Source organism: Pollachius pollachius, assembly GCF_949987615.1.
Source record: "Pollachius pollachius genome assembly, chromosome: 18".
Classification (NCBI taxonomy): domain Eukaryota; kingdom Metazoa; phylum Chordata; class Actinopteri; order Gadiformes; family Gadidae; genus Pollachius; species Pollachius pollachius.
Window position 1 is genome coordinate 7,545,363 of NC_136951.1, and position 24,489 is coordinate 7,569,851.

The 24,489-nt window shown below is 43.3% G+C and overlaps 2 protein-coding genes across 2 annotated transcripts; both read right to left on the reverse strand.

Moving 5' to 3' along the window:
• Positions 1 to 203: 203 nt before the first annotated feature.
• On the reverse strand, positions 204 to 9,560 carry LOC307089202 (cholesterol 7-desaturase nvd). The gene is made up of 7 exons (XM_079755363.1): positions 9,106 to 9,560; positions 6,756 to 6,944; positions 6,269 to 6,447; positions 5,736 to 5,861; positions 3,755 to 3,874; positions 2,632 to 2,808; positions 204 to 2,224 (listed from the first exon to the last, which is right to left on the reverse strand). The coding sequence occupies exons 1-7, from the start codon at positions 9,521 to 9,523 to the stop codon at positions 2,063 to 2,065; spliced, it is 1,371 nt and encodes a 456-aa protein (XP_079611489.1). The 5' UTR covers positions 9,524 to 9,560; the 3' UTR covers positions 204 to 2,062.
• An 885-nt stretch (positions 9,561 to 10,445) lies between these two features.
• Positions 10,446 to 23,289, reverse strand: LOC307089212 (bile salt-activated lipase-like; the record flags this gene model as incomplete). The annotated part of the gene is made up of 11 exons (XM_079755379.1): positions 23,219 to 23,289; positions 22,061 to 22,208; positions 21,459 to 21,578; positions 20,439 to 20,636; positions 20,079 to 20,209; positions 19,775 to 19,882; positions 19,110 to 19,224; positions 18,510 to 18,693; positions 17,724 to 17,927; positions 10,956 to 11,165; positions 10,446 to 10,626 (listed from the first exon to the last, which is right to left on the reverse strand). Exons 1-11 carry the CDS (start codon positions 23,279 to 23,281, stop codon positions 10,446 to 10,448), a joined length of 1,662 nt encoding a protein of 553 aa, XP_079611505.1. The 5' UTR covers positions 23,282 to 23,289.
• Between the last annotated feature and the right edge of the window lie 1,200 nt (positions 23,290 to 24,489).

Sequence of the window (24,489 nt, forward strand, 5' to 3'; positions counted from 1 at the left end):
AGCCCCCACCGCAGCTCTAGAGCCAAGTCAATAACTCAGTATCAGCCCACGTTTAGAGGACGCGGTGCTGATATGCAAACATTTTGAGATTACACACACAGCAGCAGCAGTGCCACTGGGCAGAGCACGGTCACAAACATCAACTATTCCACTCAATTTCAAATGTTGAGCCATCCAGAGAAATGCAGACAGGAACATCGTACCACAGTAGATTCAGTGTTTTATTTTATTGCAGTAGCATCAAATGATGTAAATTATACTAGAAAAATAATATAGTTTTGTGAGATACAGAAAAGAGTTCATGTCAGATCTTGATATGATAGTAGTAGCCTATTGTGCTTTCCAACGTTGCTGGTTTATTCATTTGGTGAACTGAGCTGACAAACAGATTCCAAACGGGAATGACCTTCAATGCCACAAAGTCAGTCTTATCAACAAGTCAATTCAGCCCTACCTCCTTTGTGGATAATAACATAGCAATCATAGATTTCCAGTAAGGTCAGTTTAACATATAACAGTGTTAGGCAAATCATTGGCTCAAAAGGCTCAATAACATCTCAAAAACTATTAAAAAATAAATCATAACTAAATACTTTCTTGCTCTTCAGGTATCGGATACCAACCAAAACAAATCGTTAAGTCTCTAAGACTCAATTAAATGTTTAATAAAAAAAAGTGAAAGAGAAAGAATCTAACATTGACCTACTCATTTGACTTCCTTCTGTTGGGGACACAAATATATATTTTTGCAAATAAGCTGTGGAGTCCTATATAAATGGGGAATATTTTGAAGGAAACAATCAAGAGAATAATTCCAAGTCAATGGAATTACTTCAGTTGCAAAACAGATACGAATAAGTGTTCAGTTGGAACCACTTTATACCAGTTGTTTATCCACGTGTTAAACCCCAAAGCTAATTGAAGTGCAGCTGCCAGATCCGAGTATTTGGCCCGTCGCCCTCTTTGATTAATCATTAATGACCTCGCTTGTCCAGTTCAGTCACACTGAAAGTATTTTCTTTGCAGACAATTCAATCATTTTGATTGAGTCATGGGGTCATTGTGATATATGTATTAAGCTGAAGAGATATGTTTTATAGTTGACCTATAGTACTTTCTAGATGGTCAATGTTTTCCCACAAGTCCACAGCACTGAGCCAGACCTACTGGGGACGTTTAGCGTTTTTAAGCGCCGCTAAACCATGCAGTTGAAAGCCTCATGCTCAAGTTTCCTCATACTGATGTTGGGGATTATGCATAGCATGTTCACAATATAAGCTACAATTAAAGGCTCAGTTATTTTTCCCACGTCGACGCAACGCAAGGACCACGCAGAACCTGTTTTGGTTCTGCGTCGGGTTTTAGTGAGCGGACCAATCACAGCCCTTGCTGCTGCATCGCCACTACGCAAGGTTACAAGTTTTGGGCCCTTGCGGTGGACAGAAGGTCCGTTAACCCCCTTGCGTTGTGTTGACGTGGACCAGAATTAGACCCTGCTGTTTTTACAATCATCCGGTAATTGTCAGGCATTTGTGGTGTGCTTCGCTCAGTATTGCTTGAATAGTAATGACTTGCAAGCTCAACCTTCACGTGTGAGCCGAGTTCACTTCTGGGTCGGATCACTTAACCTGATAGATCTGCCCACGAGGTCAGCGGTGTGAAGTCTTCAGGCACTTGTGTATGAAAGGCTGGACATCTGATTCAAAATGCACTGAAGGAGGTTTTATGTGTTTCATCGCTTGGGTCGTGCTGCATTCAAAACCAAAACGAATCGTTGCACATCCTCATTAAAAACCCCAAGCAGATGCAGTCTTCGACGGCCCTGAGCCGACGAGGACCTCATGTCATACGAGGTGTAGTAATCAGTTCTCTGGCACCCTCTGGCGCTTCACCTAGCTCTCAAGGTTTTTACTTACAAGGAAATTTGAGTTTTGCCGCTCATTTTGATGTCGTTGATGTATACACCCGGGCCTTCAGCCCCCAGCCCTCCCCATCCCGTCCCGGCCGAGGGCTGGGAGGCACCCTCCCGCCCGGCCGTCATCTTTGTTTTGCTGAAGAGGGGTCAGAAGTCCAGCGTGTCGTGCTGGTAGGCCAGCCGGGGGCTGCCGGGGCTGTAGAACTGGCTGAACCAGCGCCGGTGCTTCTGGATGGCCGAGTCCTCCTTCACCAGCAGAGGCTTGGAGATGTACTTCTTGTTGTTCCAGATCATCACGTCTCGCTCGAACTGCGGAGGCGGAGGTCAACAGGGCACAAGGAACAGTTAACACATTGGATTGGAGTATACAATTCAAATCAAATAAAAACATTTGGTTAACAATTGTATAACATTTTCATATTTATATTTTTACATTCTGCAAATCACATTTTATACAAGTGCAATATCCCAGTATTTCAGCTCGGATATTGCACTCCTTAAACTCCTTATTTTCACATATATGTATTTTGTGTACGCTTTTGTGTATACATGCATATTTTACTTTATTATATTTATACTGCTTTTCTATACTTATATTTTAGCCTATAATCTTTCCGTCTTTATTTTTCTCTGTCTCTGATTGCACCATGAATCCGTCACTAAACCCTTTCAACGCCCACACAGAGGTAAAGGTAAAGGGGGAGGCTCCGGTGTACCTGGATGCACTCGGCCCTCAGGATGAACTTGGGGACCAGCGGGGGGACGTTGGCCTGGTAGAAGATGGTGTGGGACACGCACTGCAGCAGGGGCTCCAGGGGGGTCACACAGTGCATGATCACCCCCTTGCCGAAGAAGCTGTGCTCAAAGAGGAGGAACACCACGCCCGGGCCCACCTGGAACACAAGCTGGGTGTGAACGGGAGTGGAGCGCAACAGATGAACGCAGAGGCGACCTGGAGGTTATGGGCTGTCCTTGGTTACTCCTACATGTGATTAGGAAGTCCTAGAGTAAACAATAACAATAACAATCTCCAGCCGCTCCAGATGAGATGGTTGACACCTGAAACGGTTGATATTGGCGGCTGCAATCTGCTAGTCTTATTCCGCCAGTCCAATTCGCAAAAGTGTGAAACCTCTTAGTTCATTTTCGATTTCCGAGGGCTTTTATCAATAGGCGCAGACCCAAACGCTTCTTGATGCTATTGGATCGACCCATAACTAATCAAAGCAACAAAACGTGTGACACATCAGCGGCAGCCATCTTGGTTGGTTATGAAAATGCCTCAACAACTCTGTACAGTCGTCGTATCAAACCTGCCCCATATCAAATAAACGGTGGATATCAGTCTAAACGGGAAGGGATGCCAGAGAAAATAAAACAAGAGCTGGCAGATTTGTCTGGTTCCCAGGCTAGCAAGCTGCTATAATGATAAGAAAAGCCCTGTATGGAATCTAGTAACCTTTAATATATTATTTACGTTGTACATTTTATGTAAAAAATAACTGTAAAGCACAATGTTCCTTTTTTAAGGAGCTAGCAATTGACAAATACAATAAGACGTCAGCCATAACAAGTGTTTTATTTTTTAAGAGAGGTGTTGGAGAGGCTTCAGGACATTTGTGAGTCATTAGGGTTTTCCCACTGCCCACGGCTGTTTGTCACCAGCATAGAGAGGAATCGTGACAGACAGTTTGAAAGGTGACATGAATCCAAACATAACAAGATGCAACACCTTACCCCGACCCTGCTCAACAAAGACCAGTATCTGAATTCACTGTTACACTTTGGAAAGTATCTGCTAACTGACAAAATAGTAATTAGCAGTTTAAAAAGCAGTACCTGTCTGGCCACAACATCGATGTCCATGAGAGGCCAGTGGCGACCGAACACGGTCAGAGAGTGTTTCACCAGCATCCTGGAGCAATGGCTGTTAGGATCCGACTCTGGTTCCCACTTGACCTGGAACACACACACACACACACACACACACACACACACACACACACACACACACACACACACACACACACACACACACACACACACACACACACAATAAGACCAGGGGCATTTCTCATTCAACGTTCTTGTGTCTTATTGAGATATCATAATTTTTTTTGGTACTGTACTGTCCCAAAAAACAAGTAAAATATGCTTCCAATTTAAAAAGAGTTCACGACGTGCTCATTTTACCAAGGATAAAACGGTTGGCAACTTTCGTTGACTTGGCAACACAGATATCCCAGCATTAATTTCGGCATTCAAGTGTGGAGCTATTTTATCAATAAATTCACCTTGATGAATTATTATGCAAGAAATCAACTGTATAGATTGAATATTGGCAGTTTTACCAGAATTTATGGCGAATCTAAAATGTGAGTGGAGAAGCTCCATAAGCGCCTGCGCGGCGATCTAGCTAGCCAGCTGCCCAGTAACGCTCACAGACCCCCCGCCCGACAGACCCCTGCATCTAACGGAGCAGACAACTGAGGAAAAGCCGACCAACAACTGGTTAACAAATGTAATAAAATGAACAGCAGCAGTATGGAAGGGGACTGTCGTTATTTTTTTTGGGTGATAAAGCCTGGTTTCTATTTGGAGGAATGCAGGGGACATCGTCTGAAACTGTCAACAGTGTTCTGCGTGCTCATGACCTTATATTTATGTTGAGGACATTTAGCAGCCGCTTTGATCCAAAGCGACTTACAGTTACACAATTTGACTTACAAAGTACATTTGTCAGAAGAAAGAGACACAACAATATATTGCTGTTGATACTGTAATATATTGCAAATAAATTCTTCCAACTAGGACTAGCCAGTACGTTCTCGCATTCTTGGACTTCAGAAAGGCCCAATATCAAGTTTCAAGTTTCCAAATGTCGAAAGCAGACATTTTCTCAGTAGGGATAAAGAATGGGAGACACTGCACTCTGGTGGCAGAGCTTGGGAATGTACACATCTAAAGATGCTTCACCACATTACTCATCAGAGCCACAAAAAAAATCTCTGTTCTGTGGTACATAGCAAACAAATTACCCAGCAATATAGACCAAAACTCATAATAGTATAAAGTTTGATCAACACTTGCTTTTACCTTGAAAAGGCAAGGTAAAAAAATAAACCTTTCTGAATGTCACTGAGGTAAAAGCATTATTAGCTAATCTGAACATAACAAGATAACCTTTTCAAAGCATAAAGTTAATAATCAAAAAGGAAAAGGCCAAGGACCTTGCCAGAATTACGACAATTAGAATAATTGTATTTGTCAGTTCTTTAGTCTTGAGTCTAATAACCCCATCAAAGACTTCAATAATTTAGATGATGATGTTCTTCCAATTCAACTTACTTGTTGTCATGACAGCAGAATTAATGAGTGCAGTGTTTTTTCTTCCTCAAGTTACTCAGAGAAAATTTACATTCGGAACAGGAAGTAATCTGTTGGATCATTGACCATAAGGAAATAAAATAACTAACCAAAACTGTAACTAAATGACTAAATTGCTAAGACACTAGAAAGGACATAATATGGATTGTTTTCTTTAGTTTTTTTTCATTATTGTAATGTACTGTACTTGGGACGTGTAGGCCTATTTTGTCTCCTTTTTATTCCATTATTTTACCAATCAAAAATGCACAAAAAAATGTTTTAACAAACAATAAAATCTATATATGAACAAATGTTATTTTACCAGAATTATTTCCATGTTTCTATCCGGTATTTCCTCGTGTATTTGACCAAAGGAGTGACTGCCGGTCAATGTTAACCAGCTGGGTTCCCCTCTGGCCTAGCCCACATAGTTTGTGGGCTAGCGTCGTACCTTCCAGTCGTGTCTGATGAACTCCCAGGTCTTGCTGTTGGTGTAGCGCAGGTCCACTCCGCTCACGATGCCCGGTGTGTGCAGGTGGGCCAGGTGGGCGATGTCTGCCGCATTCTCCGGAATCTCCTGCACGGAAAGGTCAGGGGTAAAGGTCACACAGGTAAAGGTCACCTGAGGCTGCTTTAAAGTCGCTTGCACACCACTAAAGGGAGTAACAACAGTAGTTAGTAATAGTAGTTGTACTGTAATGTAAAATATAATACTAACAAAATAATGAGCAAAAAAATGAAATGAATAAATAAAAACAAACAAGGGATCCTCAGGATCCTAAGCAACAAATACATAACTCAAATAATACAGTTCATGTTCAAAAGGGATAGGAAGAAGCTCCAATTGATGCACAGGCAGGCATCACATCTTAAACGCATTCCAAAGAAAATCACTCAAAGACAATAAGACATGATATAAATAAACAACAATGCAGCACATCATATCATATTCAAGCACATACATACACAGTGGCCAACACCTACCTCTATGTGGGCGTTAATAAAGTGTTCAGTCCTGCCGCGGTAGACCCAGTCTCCCCGCGTGATCTCCTGCTGTTCTGGAACGTTCCATGTGGGCTCCAGCCCGTCACAGTGGAACCACACCAGGATCTGACCGTTCACGTCACAGCTGGTCCAACGCCGCACCTTGGCAAACTCAGGGACTGGGATCACCATGCCAACAAGACAGACAAACCAACACCATCAACACTTTAGTTAGGAAATGTGTTATTAAATGGCAATCATAATGTAGCAGCATAGATAAAATGTGTTTTGATATTGCAGTTGTACAGGTATTGATAGTATCTGAGCTCTCAAATGATAAGAGCCTCTCTTAATCTCGCTATATCTTCAGATGAATCACCCAAACTGGAAAGTGGAAAAACAGCATCAACAAGTGACCAAAGCACATCATTGAAACCTCCTTCAGAGTGACTCACTGTACTGCCGTCACATCTCCAGCCTGCCATACCTTTCTCAGCGTAAGGAATCTTGACACATTTGCCATCCTCGCCGCGAAACTGCCACCCGTGGAACGGACACTCGATACAGTCGCCCACCACGCGACCTCCGACCCCCAGGTTGGCCCCGAGGTGGGGGCAGTAGGCGTCCACCACGTAGGCCTTCCCGTTGTCCCCCCGGAACACTGCCACCTGCTCCCCTGGTCCCGTGGTCACATTGGGAATGGTCACTGAAGGGAGACCCTCGAGACATCTCAGGACAACAGTTAAGAGTGAAGCAACATATACACATACACAGAAAGGTGGATATTAAGCAGCACTCACACGCTTAAAAAGGAAATTATACATAGTTAATTCATGACCCCATCAGACACAGAGACATCCTTGATAATAACAAGGTATGTGAGTGAAATATATGCACTGTTTCTGGATGAAATTGTCTATTACATGACTTTGTGTAAATAATTAAACACCCTTTTTTGGGGGTGATAAACCTCTGTCTTTCCTAAGTTTATTATCTACTATGCTCTACAATCTACATAAAGTTCTAATAACATTTGATATGCTCTTGTAGCCTCCCCAAGGCTGGAGGTGACGTTGCATTTGCAAAGTTGCACTTGCGTCCTGTTCTGTTGTTATTGCACGGAAATAGTAAAAATGTACAATCGATATTTGAATAAAAGTTAAACATTGTATTTAACATATTTAAGCCCGTCTTAGTATGATTTTGGTTCAATACATTGAGGGGCTCAGAATACTTGGCCCCTGCTCGTTATTAGCTTTAAATCAGTTCTTGACAGTTAAGCTGCCTATATTTAAATTCTGCATGCTGGGTGTCCCCAGTTAGTCTTTCTCTGCTCTATATTAGTAAGTGTACAAATGTAACAAGGCAACTAACAACTTTGTAAATACACAGCTGGGCGCATTTAGGTCCCTAAAACTCAAGACTTAAGAACAGACTCGAAAATAAGGATCCATCCATTCAGGGTCCATTAACGCTGAAGACTTTTGATTGGTTCTGCAAGGCAGGCTTTTTGTAACTTTAAATTGTTTCCGCACTGCTTGAGCAACAAAACCTTGGAGATTTTCTTCAGCCTCGAGTTAAGTAAGCGTTTAAAGGCTGCCGTGTGGGTCTACGTTGAGGAAGTTTCTTCTACTTTGTACCTATTTGTTGTTGAGCTAATAGGCAGTGGCTGACTAACTAAGTGGTGAGGCTGCCCTGGTCTGAACTGACTTTAAAGTGGCAGAACTGAAAAGGCAATCGGCGTAGCATGCATGAACACTGCATTACACTTATATTAACCTAACACATAACGTCAAGCTTTTTTAAAATCATGCAGCAGCACAAAATAATTAGGTCTAAGATATATAATTCAATAAATAGGCCTCTTCAAAATCGGTAGTGGACCTGTCAATCTTTTAAATATGAATATTTGTACCAGTCTATCAGTGGAGATGGTTAAGAAGATTGACATAAGTCAAAGATTAAGTTAGGTGTTTTGTGTGTTGACCGTACAAGAAAGGTAATATGTATATCGGATAGAGGACCACGGACCAAAGGCATATCCACTGCTCGACTGCTGTGAAGCAGAGAAGAAATCCCGAGGACTGCAGCAATGCACACATAAGGGCTGACCAAGCAGAATTCAAAATACTTCATTTATATGAAACAGGACAGAGAAGGACGGAAGTTGGACAGTGAGTAGGTCCTGACTAACTGAAAACAAAGAAACTATAGGTAATATTGTAGTTAATAGATAGTACATATTTAATTAGTACGACTTATTCAACATTCCTTTATATTATATGGATATTTTTTGTACAATGAAATCCATCATGTATTCACCTTTTGTGCTTTAAACTTATTTTATTTTCGATTTGATATCAATACATAGTAATCCAAATTTATTTTTGTGTTGTTTTTTATTCTTTGTAAACCATTCAAGTTACTTGATATGGTTGTGACCATGGTATCCAACTACTATATACCTGTCAAGCGAGCACGTTTGTTTGCCAAACAATAAGAGAATAGCTTGGCGTGAGTGCATTTTTAATGTTCCTTAGCACCCAAAACATGCAAAAGGTTTTGGTTATGAATCACACCTTTGAATTTCCTGACTGCAGATATGCTATTTTCTCCATCAATCAATCCAACACCCAACCCATGAATAACTTGTGCGACCAGTAGCACTAATACATCAACTCTTCGCCTCGATGGGGATCCCATTGCACGTTAGTATTCCCAGGGTCACAGAACACCTTGGGCCGTCCCTGGACATAAATCTGCACTCAGCAAAGGCATCGCCACCACTACACACAAAAACACTGCAGTGGCAGGGAAGACGTTTTCACTTATCATACCTAGAACAGTAGCATTCTTCACCTCTCCACCTTGCAGCATGTGCGAATCCATCACTCGATACCAGCCGTTTGGATAGATGGGGGGCAGCTCGCCAATCTTCCGTCTTCGCCGCACTTCGTTGGCGGCCTGGGCGCGGGAGCGGCCATCCTCCGCAATGTAGCCCACATCATCCGGCGACCTCAGCAGCTCCAGGGGACAGAAGAGCAGCCGGTGCAGCCAGCCCAAGATCAGGAGGGATATCCCAGCAACCACGCACACAACCGCCCTGGTCGGCGCGCCGATAAGACCGGTCTTTCTCCATAATGGGGACCCGGTGCCCATAGAGTCAAACGGTTCTCCCACGTGTATGACAAGCCCCCATAGCACGACAAGGGCGACGGCGGCCACCTTGCGACGGGACACGCAGAGGCCGTCCATCGTGTCGGAATTCGTCCCGTGTCACTGGAGCGATGTGGTCGCACTGCTCGGGGACTGCGGTCCGAAGTGACAGCACGCAGGGGTTTTAACTCGAGGGTTGGCGTTGTACTACCACACGTGTCTGTCAGTTCTGTCATGGTTTGTCGTTGGGGAGTGGCAACCATAAACTATAGGGCGTCTTGGAAACAAGACTTTTAGATTTAACCACTCCTACTGCCCAGGCGTTAAAAGTACAATGGCAACTTTGATAACATAGGCTGAACACAGGAACACACCATCAGTCTTTTAGCGCAGTGGTGTTTAACCTGGGGTAATTATTATTGAAATAGACTCATTTTACAATAATATAAAATATAAATACAAATAAATATATTATGCATATTGTTCAGTATAGTATTATGGCTTATTTAAAAAAAGTGTTGTTCGATTCCATCATAGGTTTTCCATAGTAATGTTTCCCAATGTTATATTGTGATTTGTTTTTGCTGAATAAACGCACCGAGCATTGTTGACGATTGGCTTCTTGCAGTAGGCCTACGTGTGTATAAAGGGGGAGCTTGCACTTTGCGCTTTTATATTTTCTTACCGTTAGAGATGGTGATCCGTGAAAAGGTCTGGATGACGAATTAATGTAGAAATCAATGGTTGGAGCCACTGTTGTAGCGCACTGGTCGTGTAGCCGACATCGTTACTTAGATTGAAGACACACTTGAGGCCTTCCAATGTATTACATGAGGGGACAGCGAGTAGTATTTAATCATAAACCTTTTTAGTCCGTATTACGTGAACCCCCAAATAATATACTGTAATATTTCCACTTGAGACATCTGTGCGAGAACAGCGACCTCTGGTTGTTTAGTTTATTATGCAGCAGTATTACTACTATACCGCAGTTTATATTTGATCTCTCAGTCACAAAAGATCAGTATTTAACAGATGGGAGGTTTGGAAGCGTGTTGGTCCAGAAGTGTACGAAGCGACTCCTCATCTTCTGGCAAACAGAGGTTCTGTCCATCTTGGAGTTGATCTCCAGGTATTTCTGTTCTGAACAGGTGAACTTCGGCCAGGTCAGGGGCACCTTGCTCTTTCCCACGTTGGGATCACTGTGAAAATACAGAAAAATTAATTAATAGAAGCATTGTTACAAAGATACACATAATGTATTTTATATATATGAAAGCACACTTCGATTCACATAAATACTTAATACTTGGCACTGATCATTGACTTAAAATGTGGAATTGTTTTTCCATTTAGTTTATTAATGTATGTACTATCATCATTGTATTCATCTTAAATAATATCACAACATGTCATGTCATCAGATACAACAGAAGTGATCAGCCATTGTTACCGTGAAATATTTGAGCACACGTTCTAACCCAAAGCATGTGACGGGGAATACAGAGCGCTGTGTATGGGTTGTTCTTACCCGGTCCAGGCAAAGTTGGTCCAGAAGGCGATGAAGTAGCCTGAGAGGTCTCTCTGGGCGTCCCCGTACGCTTTGGGGGTGGCGAAGGGCTTCCCGAACAAGTACTGCAGGTCGTCAGCGTGGTCCGCCCCCACCCAGGTGTGGTAGGGCCTACCTGGACCAACCAGCAAGCTGGGCTCTGACAGCAGGTAGGAGTAGGTGCTTCCGGACCTGGGTGAGAGCAGTCACCAGTGGCTATAAGGTTGTGTAAAGTAACAGGTTGGGGGATTTAGACAGGGCTCTGGCTATGGGTTCCATATATTAATAATAAATACTACTAATAATACTATTAATCATAATAGATTTTATTTATATTGTGGTTTCTAAGTACTCAAAGGAAAAAAAGCTGCAAAACATCCCATAAAATGTCACATTAAAACATTTTGAAGGATACAAACTGCAGAAAGAGGAAAGGATAGGGGAGAAGTTAAACGATATGGGTGAATTATCTGTAGGAGATGTAAATAGAATGTCACACAGTTCATCTGTTCAAGATGATGGGAAATTTAGTGAACGGATATGAGAACTTGACTGATATCTTGTGGTCTTCCATGCCAGCTCAAGGTCTGTTGCTGTTACCATAATAACCTGATTAGTGTAAGAATGCCTTCCATGTCCTTATATCTTCCTTTTATAACCAAGATAAAAGGTAACCCTGATTATGTCAAAAGGAAACGCATTGTGGTACCATGTTATTAGTAGCTTCATTATGATTTACAGTAGCTTGTATCACAGCTGGCTACATGCTAAGTCAACTAACATTAGCTCCATGCTAAGTTGAAATGACATCCATGAGTTATTAATCATTTGTAAACTCTTTGGGGACTCCTGTCTGTCTCCTATTATTGGGGGTCAAGCAGCGAAGCTCGGAGACAACCATTGTTATTCTACGTTTTCCTATTATTATTATTATTATTATTATCCTGCCATGGGAGTTTATGGCAGCCCATAGAAGGCCTTGGTAAAAAGTTGTGAAATAGGCAAACTGGTTCAGGACGGCCCCTGATCCCTCACAGCAGTTTTGTCTTTGCTAGATCAAGAGCTCTAGCGCCACCAACAGGTCAAAGTTGGACACCCATTCATCTAATTTTCCCAAACAAGGTATCAAACAGCTTTTTCAATCCAAAACTGTTTGGCCGTGACAGCCAAACAAACTTGACGGCGAAGCCGCCAAACAGGAAGTAAGCCAATTTCTCAGCAGCCCTTTGACATATCATATAGGGTGACTGTTATGTATGAATAAAGACGCAATGTCACAGAGCTCTAGCCAGAGCTTCCTACTCCATTTATTCAACCAACTAACTCACGCATGCGCGACTCAGATCATCAAGAGTGCTAAACCAGTTAGAACATGGCATGTCGTAAACATGCGGAACATAACATGCATTGTTGCAGCAATGTCAAACATAACATTTCCCCACCCCCCCATCACAGGAATTCAAGTGTGATACTCAGTCTCAAAGTCCTGCAGACGCCCAGGCCGGTTCTGTGCACGGACCGGGCGGGGCTCAGGTGGGGCACTGCTCTCAGGGTTGGGCTCCGGGGCCCCTTGCTGTGCAGAAGGCAATAGCGAATCCCAGGCCGCAGAAAGGTCTGACTGCCGGGTTGAAGAAGCTGTCGCAGGAGCTGTGCTCGGGCCAGATGCAGGAGGAGCTAAAACCTTGCGCAGACGGCTGCCATGCCAGCGGGTACCATCTACGAGCCTGAACGTGGCAGGGCCAAGCTGCTGGCTGACTTGCATTGGTTACGACCAGAATGACCCCAGCTTGTTGTTGTTGCGATGGGGTCGTCGAATTCTGACCCAGTCTTAAGTGGCAATGGCTGGTGGTCTGGCTCGCCGCCTCCGGTCAAACCGGTTCTTCATCTGGCCCTGACGTATATTGACCCTTGCTTGGGACGGGTGCACTGGACCAAACCAGGGCGAAGCCTGTCCAGCGGCAACTGTAGCTCCCGCCCCAGCATGAGGGAGGCCGGAGAGACCCAATTGGTCGCGTGGCGCATAGCATGGTAGTGCAGTAGTGTCTGGAGAAGACTGGTGTTGAGCATGCACCCTTGAGTGAGCCCTAATTCCATTCTTTAGTGACTGATTTAGCCGTTCGATCCCCCCCCCCCCCCCACCGTTGGCTGATGGGTTATAGAAAGCTGTGCGAATATGGTGAATTCCTTTCTCTTTCAGGCAGGAACAAAGTTTCTGAGACACCATTTGGGGCGCATTGTCAGTGGTGATTTTCTTAGGCAGACCCCAGCGAGCGAACAGGGAGTCTAAGATGTTAATCAGTACCCCAGCCATTACTGTACCGTCTGCTGCCACCTCTGGCCACTTGGAGTGGAGGTCGTAGGTGCCAGCGTGCCAGCGTTCACATGCCCAGAGACAAGCCAGTGCCTCCCGCTCTCCCACAGAATACCGTTGTTCCGAAGGGCTGAGTGCACGGGAAGCAAAAGCGATTGGCCTTTCCACGTCACTCTGATGTTGAGACATCACGGCGACTATTGCTTTGGAAGAGGCGTCGAACGTCGCAAGTGTGGGGCTGGCCGGGTCGAAGTGTGCCAGGATTGGTGGTGAGGTGAATGTGTGCTTATACCCCCTGCTGAGAGGCAGAACCTCACATAGTCGATCACAGAGGCCGCAAAGACACAATTGTCAGTGTTCAGCATAAGGTGGTGCTCAGCCAAGGCGGTGAATACATTCTGGAGATGCTCATCATGGGTAGCGGCATTGATTCCATGGACAATGATGTTGTCAAGGTAAATGGCCACGCTAGGGATCCCAGCCAGGATGGAGGCCATGATTTTTTGAAAGCAACTTGGGGCTGAACTTAACCCAAAAGCCATGCCTTTGTAGCGGAACACCCCGTCTTGGGTAATAAAGGTTGTTAAGTTGCGGCTATCAGGATGTAATAGCACTTGAAGGTATCCTTGGCGAAGATCCAAATTAGAAAAAACTGTTGACCCATGGAACTGAGCCGTGAGCTCCTCTGTGGTGGGCAAGGGGTAGCAGTCTGGTATTATGGCCTTGTTCACTGCTCTAAGGTCCACGCAGATGCGTAGGCCACCAGTCTTTTTCTTTATCACCACCAAGTTAAATATCCACGGTGAAGCATTGACCTGCTCTATGATGTCATCATCAAGCATACGCTTTAGCTCCACCGTGATGTCATCTCGCAATGCCAGCGGGGAACGGCGGAGTGGTTGGACCACTGGCGGGACGTTTGGGTCCACAAGGGGCTGGTGAGAAAAGGCTGTGGCGCAGCCAAGCCCGTCAAACAATGCAGGCCACTGTTGCTGCCACGGGCCGGCGACGGTGTGGATCTCTGAGCCTGTGGTATCCAGCAGTGTCAAGAGTGCAAAACCAATTAGAACATGGCATGTTGTAAACATGCGAAAGATAACATGCATTGTTGCAGCAATGTCAAACATAACAGTGACCAGATCTCAATTCTATGATCCCAATTCTATGTTGTCGTTTTGCGCCATGATGGATTTTCCACCATCTTTGTTTTTATCAAAAACCTTCAAAATGTATCTCCTATCACAAATTGTGTCTAATCTTCTAAAAACTTGGCACAGATGATCTACAGACCATGCTTCACAAAAGTTATCGAATAGATTTTTCAAATTCAAAACCGTTCGAACCGTTGATTCAGTAGCACATAACAGCCTGCAAATAAAAACTTAACAAATATATCTTAATTACTGCTCTACCTTGGCTTAGCTCGAGGTAGAGCAGTTGTCCTTTAACCGAAAGGTTGCTAGTTCAATCCCCAGCTCCTCCTAGCTGAGCTTGCATGGTTGACTCTGCTATCAATGTATTAACCAATGTAAGTCGCTTTGGATAAATGCGTCTGCTAAATGCCCTAATTGTAATTATTTAAATGCAACTTTCCCGTATGCATAGACTGGGAAGCCTCCTTTTGAGCAGCACGTAGTGATACATTGTCTGTCGTTTCACGTCGTATTCACCTTCTCCGTGCGAAACGGAAAATTGACTCAAGCAAGCTTCACACAAGTTTCCCGGTCTTTATTGTAGCTGCATTTTCTCTTCTTAGCCATACGGGTCGTGCTTTCCTCCATGTGTGCTGCATGCCGTTCTGACCTGATTTGCATTGTTTCTTGTTGGTTGCCGTGCCCTTAACCTGCATCCGTGTCCGAGCTTGATTGACATGTTCAAACAGCCCGCCCTGCCCCCTGATGACAGCCCTCACTGCTGTCTCCGCACACAGCTATTTGATAAATGCCAGATTATAAAACACGCCTTACAAAAATCGAGTCTGACTGTCAATAACAATGCGACAACTTCTCAATTTGCGGGACGTGTACAAAGTAATGGAAATGCGTCCTGTCCTGCACAAAGCAGGATATCTGGTCACCCTAATATCATAACCAAACTTGGTACAAAGACCCATGACATTCAATGGGGTCATTCATCAAATTTGGTGACCTTTGACCACTAGGGGGCGCTGTAATTAACAAAGATGTGTTTTAACTCCTCTCACCACATGAGCATATTTCAAATGCATTGTCAATGTCTGGTGATACTGTCTGTCCAACCCATATAGCTAATTAATTATTATGGAAACATCAGAATTTGGCCGCCATGTTGAAAGTTGTCAAAATCAATAGTACATATCCACAGGCCAAAAATTCTGTCCAATCTTCACGAAACTTGCCGATATGATCTTAAAACCAAGCTGAACGAATGCCTCAGACAGCTTTTTTAAATTCAAAACAGTCAATTAAACTTGACGGCGAAGCCACCAAACAGTAAGTAAGCCAATTTATCTTTCCAACCTTGGGGTCCCGACCCCATGTGGGGTTGCCTGGAATTTAAATGGGGTCTCCTGAAATGTCTAGTGATTGATTTTAAAAAAAGTATTGATTTAAATAAAATATATATATATATAATTTTATTTTTTAAATATAACACTACAAATAATCGTACATAACTGTCCTCTATACTTTCATTTTCTCGAATATAAATCTAGTTCAAATAAAATGCAGCAAATATCTGAGCTGGCGCATCTTTGAATGCCGCGATCACGTGACTGCACAGGTACATTACTTGAGTTCCCGCTCGACCCTGTAAAATGTAAACACAAACTTGCAGTCAGAGAGTATAAAACAAAATGGAGAGATTTATTCGCCCGCCTGGCCCTGTCCCTCCAAAGACAGTTCCAAGAGGAACTGTGGCACAGACACCAAAGAGAGAACATACGACCAAAATTTCATTAAGTATGGATTTACGAGTGTGATGGAAAGCAACGAGGAGAAACCGAAATGTCTGCTGTGTAGTAAGGTCCTGTCTGCCGAGAGAATGAAGCCGAACAAACTCAAACGACACTTTGAGACAACACACAAAGAGCATGTCGGCAAACCAAGAGCTTTTTTCCAAAAATAAATTTGCCGAGCTGAATAAGCAGCGAGTGTATTTCAAAAAGGCTGTGAGTGCTAGTGAACGGGCCCTGAAAGCAAAAATATACGAATCAAGCGAAATGAAACCAAACATGTTCCCAAATGGAACGCAGAAGGGCGGGGGCGCGGGATTAATTGTTAGGGCGCACTGAAACCCTCACCGTAGTACGCAGGAAGCCCTGTCCCCACCGGCTCGGAAGCCCTGTCCAGGGCGCAATTTAATGCCGAGTCGCCTAGGGCACTGAAACGGTCAGCGCCAGCCCTGCCTGAAAGCATCTCTTAAGGTGAGCTATCTCATTGCTAGGAATATGAAGCCGCATAGCATTGCTGAGACTTTAATATTGCCAGCTGCCATCGAAATGGTGAAAACGATGTGCGGGAAGGAAGAAGCTAAAAAAAGAACTATATTGCGCCCACCGCAGACATACTGCAACAGGCCTTAACCATGGTGAATTACATCAAGCCACATCCTCTGCGCGCACGTCTGTTTGCAACACTGTGCGCCGACATGGGCTCTGAATATGTCGCCAGAGATTTCGAGATATCGCTGTCGGTACAGATCATCATCCTTGGGACACCCAAACAATTTGGTGACCTTTAACCTCAGGGGGACGTCAAACAGGAAGTGAGCTCATATCTCTGCAAGGCTTTCATGTATCCGAACCAAACTTGGCTCATAGTCTTATGACTCTATCCTGTAGAGTGTGATCATATCTCAGTCTACCTTTTATTTTTTGAGCGCTGAAGGCCATGTGTCTGACGTAGATCTATCTTGTTGCTGTGGCTACTCTGGCCAATTCTGCTTGCGGACGTGTCGTGTTACCTTGCGACGACGTGCACTATCAACGCACCAAACGATGGCAAAATACGTATGGCAGCCCTGATCCGTAGGCGGATGCGTTGTTAGCAGCAGGTCTATTCCAGCCCTTAGAAAGCAACTTCAATGTATTTTCATTGTGATAACCATTTGCCAATGGCTTTCACTGTAAGTGAAATTACTGAGACGGTCATCATGTAGCCACCTAACCAATTATGTCTGTCCACCAAAATGAGTTTATGGAGTCATATTCTGCTTGGCCCCCTCATTGCTGTTCGAAGCTATATTTATTATTATTATAAAGACAAGATTATATGAGAACAGTTAAGATCTCAATCGCAGATGGGGAGAGAGACTATGTTAAGCATTAATACTTAGGGGCTCAGAACCGTTAGCGAGCCTTATTCCTGTACAGCGAGATGTTCTACACGCTAGCTCGCTGGGGGAACTGATTGCAGAACCAAGATGTCCGCTAGGTGAACAATAAGGCCCATTGGTCTCACTTTGCCGCTGCTGCATGAAGGTAGATGGCCGTCTGTACGGGCGCCAGGAAGTTGTTGTCTGTGCCAACTTGGACAGCAGTGATCTTCACCTGGTCCTGGCTGGGGCTGGGGCCCCAGTGGGCGGTGTACTCAGCCAAGGCAGCGTCCAGACCCGCCTGCCCTTTGTCCTTGGTGTAGAACCGCAGGAGTGCAGTAACATCGTCCCTGTAACCACACCAGACATTCATTTCCATTTCACACAGTATGAAGACACAGCGGTGCTGCCTTTTATAATAAAGGCCCCTTATGTATGTTGTTGCTTCAAGAGCATGCAGGGAATTAAGACTTGAAGTGTTCAGGCAGTTTCATAGTGTGTGTGTGTGTGTGTGTGTGTGTGTGTGTGTGTGTGTGTGTGTGTGTGTGTGTGTGTGTGTGTGTGTGTGTGTATTTAAAACAATATTTTTCTTTCTGATGAGCCCTAGGATAAGATATCTCCAGTCTGGGATTTTGTGATCAGAACACAGGGTTACCATGACATATTCACATATACACTTACATAACACACACGCACATACACTCACTACACCACAGAAACAGACAATCATAACCACGCACATATCTAATCACCCCAATCAAACCGGTTCCCATCATAATCTATGTGCAAGACGTAAGATACAACTTTTTCTATTTTTAAGATACTGAGATACTAAAATGTAGTTTCATAGGATACTACCAAGATACTTCTATTCAGTTATCTAAGGGGTATTTTACATTGACAGGACGGGTGTAGGCTAAACGTTTCCTTACACAGTGATGTTTCCCTTCTCGGCGATGGCGGGGATGTCCCGGGAGGTGAAGAGGTGTCCGTCCATGTTGTTCACCCCGGCCAGGTAGTCGATGTCAGCCGCGTTGTGGAACAAACGGAGCGGGTCCTCCGGGATGAAGTCTCCGTCGACCACCGGAGACAGGACCATGGCATTCAGCGCCGGCTCTGACAGGGCAAGGGAGGCCAGCGGACTTTTATACATTTAGCAACCTTCTAACACAAAGACCATTCATGGTGCTCTACATGAGCAGGAAGGCCATTGTGAAGAAGACAATCAATGAAAGACTATGAAAGATATTCCTTTGAAACAAATGTAAAATCAAAGGATAAGATGATGAAATGATAAATATAACGGAGACAGTACAGACATTACTATGACGGAAAAGGTCTTGGGAAAACAAGAAGGGACATTTGAACATAGTGGTATATTTTTCTTAATGTTACCATTGTAGAACAACTTATCCATCCTTTTTTATGTTCTCCAGTCTCATTCTTTTCAGAGCAATCTATGGGAAAACCAAAATGTAACAGTGCATTGTGAATAGTGCACAGCTAACACAGCCGGCCATTGGAATACTTACTATCTGGGGTGCCTGATACGAAAAGGGGAGCAGCCATCACTATCTTCTTGGCGCTAACAGATTTCAAGCAGGCGACCATTTTGTCATCTGTGGGACACCCGACCTTCACAGCAACCTATGAGTTCAGTTGGTCAGGTATGAGGAGGAGTTGGAGATATATTTTAATACTGTTTAAATCAATCACTAGACATTTCAGGAGACCCCATTTCAATTCCAGGCGACCCCACATGGGGTCGGAACCCCAAGGTTGAGAAACCCTGCCTTGAGGCCTTCTGTCATATAAAAGAGATGGGTCTCCAGCTCACCTCCATTGCAATGCAATGTGGCAGCTCATCCAACAAATGAATTTAATCCATATGTTTCAGAAATCAGGTAAGCAGAGACCGAATGGACAGCTCTCACACACACACACACACACACACACACACACGATTTGCACTCACTATTTTGTCACATGCCGTATTGTTACTCTCTATGGAGTAAAAATGTACATAACCAAACTTTGACCAAAATGAGTTAGTTGGTAATTGAATATCACTCGTGTAATATAAAAATGCGATAAAATGTATGAGCATGTGTGTTAGAAATGATTAGATAACAGATATATACGATGTGTATATGTAATACACATATGTGTAATGAACTTACTGTATACATAAACATACCTCTTCTGCTACATTGCGAGGATTTCTGCTTATTGCCCAAGGGCACATGGCAACCCCGCTCTGAGAGATAGCCCTTTTGAACAGCCCTTTATTGTACGGTGAGAGAGTCTGTAAAACAAATGCGTTTACATTTCATTTAGAAGGTACTTTTTGTCCACTAGTGGAGATTCATTTTATTGTAATGAATCGTCAACTTCACACTTGGTGGTAAAAAAGAGGCCCTATAATGTTGTTAATTATGGCACTTTTGAAGTAAAGATACCCAGTTATTTGTTGCCATCTCTGGACCGACCCCTCCCCTTACCTGTAAGCTAACACTGGCTCCACCGGCCGACTCCCCGAAGAGGGTGACGTTGTCGGGGTCTCCTCCAAAGGAGCGGATGTTCCTGTGGACCCAGGCGATGGCAGCATGCTGGTCCCACAGTCCGTAGTTACCTTATCACGCAAAAACATTAGCATTGTCATGAGCGGCTGCCAAAAGTCATTTCAAAGTAAAAGTGCATACTTTTTATCGCGGTATAATAAGTAATAAACGGGATACTCCTATCTGTATGCATTTCTACATTGCCATACATTTTTTCTCTTTACTATAAACTTGCTTTCAATTAAAATGAATTAAATGACATTCGCCCTTACTGTATGCGTGTTTAACATTGGGCCGTACCGGGTAGTTGAGAATCTCCCGAGCTGAGAAAACCCAGAGTTCCCAAACGGTAGCCGACCGACACCACGATGACGTCCCCCCTGTCGGCGATCTCCTGCCCGCTGTACAGGTAGTTGTCGAAGAAGTTGAGGCCCATGGATCCCCCCACCAAGAAACCGCCCCCATAGAACCAGACCATCACAGGCAGGTTGGAGGAGACTGTTGGGGAGGGGAGGCTTAATGTTCACGGTCATGTCAAATGTATTTTTGTTTCAAAGGGTTATTAAAAAGCGTTATTGAAAAGGTGACGCTAGTATAAAAGGGGAGCAAAGAAGGCTCTGCATGCGTGCCAGAGGACACAGAATTACCACAGTAATCATGCGTCATCAGCTCGTATTACAGCAGCACTTCTTGCTCCACTTAGACGACTGAGTTCGGTTTGTATTTATACCTGGTGCGCACGGATAGCAATGCAGTGACGGTTCTTTTTGTTTTTAATTAGGGGGGAGGGAGACCGTTGCAGCACAACAAGGCACTTTATTCGGAAACTTGAACTGCTTTTTATTTCACATTGAAATTTACGTTTTTTAAGCATTTACCGAAGAAAAGTCATCGCCCGATGGCCTTATGGGAAATGGAACTGTTTGATACACACAAAATTGTATTACCGTAGAACAAATTAATAGCCCTGGCTTTTACTTGTTTCAATCACTGAACTCAACCGGCTTATATTAGTTACAGGCGTCAATTCCTTTAGATTTCCCTTTTGGTCTACTAATGCCATCTACTGGCGAAAGTTGGTATTGCTCGGATATACGTCTACATGATGTAATGCTGCGACCCTGGAAAGGCACTGGGGATAGAGGGCAAAACACTCGCACTACAATGTTGTTATTGTTCTTGTTTTATGGCGGTTGCCATCCAGCTATGATAAATATACAGGCCCATATACACATGGGCCTGTATATATATATATATATAAAGTATTTATGGTGAGTTTTCAGAATATTCAGAATAATTGTATATCAGTTCTTACTGTACCATGAAGGCCGTGAGGCACCCAGATGTTGAGGTGCAGGCAGTCTTCCACCCCGAACGATGACGTCTGCAGCATGCTCTTCTGGAGGCAACGCTTGGCAAACTTAGTGGCTTTGAGGGTATCTGGAATGGGTGGGAGAGGGTAATGCAGACCTGAAATGCTTTATGTTGTCAAAGAGCTAAACTTGAGAACCATATTACTATGAATTATGTCAATGCTGTGTTTATTACAAGCTCAGTATATTATATGCTATAATAATATATTATAATATACTGTATATAAAAGCATATTTTGTATTGCAAACCTTATGTGCTGTTACCAGTGCTAAGACTATCAAGTATTCTATAATGGACTGATCATTGTTGAACTGTGAACTGTTGAACTGTGTTAAACTGTGGTTCAATCAACAATCCAGTTTTCATGACATGCATTCAACTTGTGCAAGTAGTTATTGTTAGTAACACGGTTAACAGCATAAACAATTAAGAGCAAGTAGGCCTAGGGCAGGGAAGAAAATAACATTCAAAGGGCACATTATTTCACCATTTAGGTCTACTTTATTTATTGCCTATACATTGTTTTGTCAAAATAAGATTGAACAAACTTGTCCATCCAGGATGCGGTTTGGGTTTCTCAAAGATTCCCGGCTTTGCAGCAAAGGGTATTCCTTTGAAAACGTCCATAGAGCGGAGAAGCCCAAGGCGGACAACAGTTCCCTGAACACTGCCCCCTTCTGTTTCCACGACGCCTAGCTGGAACAGAGGACGGCAGGGTTGGTCCTGAACAGCTCCACCAACTGAAAACACTGAAGCCAACGCTAGGATATATGCAAACATTGTTTAACAGAAAGGTCTTGATGGTCATTGGTATCGATGGTAGGTGATAACATTTATTTTAAATGAAGTACAAAACAAAATTGAGTTGTTGAAGATAGAAACAATACTATTCTAATTTTAGTAAAATTCAACTGTCCGGAGATATTTTATCTTAAACATGATACAAACGAGTCAACCCATGGTTCAATCAACCCAGAGATTTGACAGTCCAAATGCAATAATGACTGTAAGGGAGTTTCAAAACGAATGCGCGACAGAACACTGCCAATAATCATGTGACTCAAAGCTTGCGCCTGTGTGGTCAAATCTCTGAAAAGTCAGTTCTGAAAAAATACATTGCAATGCTGTAAATTTACACCTTTACAAGTTTTTAAAAATAAATATTCAACCTTTCAAAACTTATTTCTCAATGTATGAACACCTGTTTGCAGAATCCCATTTACAAGGTTCCAAAACCGGGAAACAACGAAATACACTGTTAGAACAGTGCCAGATTTGAAACTCTGCAAATGCGCTGGTGACATTTTTGAAACTTTGAAAATGTGTTGGTGAAAATGATGAAGATAAAATAGAACACAAAATCATGTTTGCAGATGATTTAATTTTTTTTTCAGGCTATAATCTCTTTTTTCAGTGTTGCAAAACCTTTTTTACAAGGTGTTGAGTTTTCAAACCCAGACTTACAAGCCTTTGAAACCTTTTTTTTCAGGTTTGAATTATGGCAGGATACTGGCTCTATACTTTGGGGGCACGTGTGACTCCGACTCCGTTACCATACCGAAACACTTTAACAAATAAAGTGAGTTAAAAGCGATCCGGTTTAGACTACTTTCTCCAAGAACGCGGCATACCATAGTCGTTTGTTTAGATGTCTTTTTATGATAATAATAAAACGTATACTACAGAGTGAATTTTGAGTTACTTACCGAGGCTGCCGATGTTGCCCCAAGAAATAGGCCGACAGCCAACAGAATCGCCAATGGCTCCATTGTGAATGTCCAGAAGAAACCAGAGAGAATAAGCTCCCATTCCCCTGTTGTCCTCCAACTTTATAGGACCCATGCTCCTCCCAAAGCTGCATATTTGCATACTGAGAGTTCATGTTATGGAATATGCACAATGCTTTACATTAGTTTGGAACACCTTCCTAGGAAATTAAACGTTAACTGACCTTGCAGATGGACTTATTCCCAGAGTTGAGTCTCAACAAATAACAACCCACATTATCAGTTGTTATGTAACACCACTGATGGCAAAGCACAGGTCTACCACCTGCTCGTTTGTCCACTTAAAGTTACGTTTTTGGCGATATTGTGTTGTGAGTGATGTTGTATATCAGTACCAATCATGCAATTGATGGAAGTGCTGTTTTTAATATATATTTCTACTAACAGTTGGCTGTTATTCAAAAACGACATAGATATAATACAAAAATACCATACATCATGAAATTGTGGTGAACAGATATTTGCATTCTATTAGTCTGATATTTCCAGACCAATTCGCCAATGCATATTAGTCTGAAACTTCTGTTAATTTTTGATTCCAAGGCTTTAGATTCCAAATATCCACAGACTCAGACCAAAAAAGCTTCAGCGCACGATTGGATAGACCTACAGCCAATCAGAGCCAGAACATGTGAAACATAAGCCAGGGGTAGTTTGGAATTTTGGACATAGGGTCTGATTCCCAAGTTAGCCTTGGTGTTCTTTATCATTGGAGACAGTTTTCAACACATTTCATTCAGTCCTTCTAGTTGCAGTTTGCTCGTGCTAGGCTAGCGCAACGCAACGGGCAATACTAGCCTGCTAATTAGTTAATTAGTCTTACCCACTCCACAGTGCACACGACGCAAATCAACTATAACGCCAGACGGTCGATGTAAATGTCTGTGTTGATAGAATAATGTTAGAAATAAAACCAACCTTCCATTGCATTGCATTTTTAGGGACTTGCTGTGTCTCAGCAGCAGTGTTATATTCCTGGTAGTAGGCTACGGCAGCGGCGGACTGATACCTAGGTTAATTTCCGCTTCTGCTGAGAAAGTAGTCCCTCAAAATGCGATGATTCATGCGATGCAAGGTTAGTTTTGTTTGTAACATTATTCTATCAACACAGACATTTACATCTATAGTCTGGCGTTATAATTGATTTACCTCGGGTGTACTGTGGAGTGGGTAAGACTGTTTAATTAGCA

Bases quoted from the DNA above. Each gene is read 5' to 3' on its own strand.
- LOC307089202 (XM_079755363.1), bottom strand. From the start codon at position 9,523: ATGGACGGCCTCTGCGTGTCCCGTCGCAAGGTGGCCGCCGTCGCCCTT. The intron at 6,945-9,105 runs GTATGATAAGTG...CCACGGGACCAG, and splicing joins GAAGAATGCTACTGTTCTAG to GGGAGCAGGTGGCAGTGTTC. The intron at 5,862-6,268 runs GTAGGTGTTGGC...CTTTCCGTGCAG, and splicing joins TTATTAACGCCCACATAGAG to GAGATTCCGGAGAATGCGGC.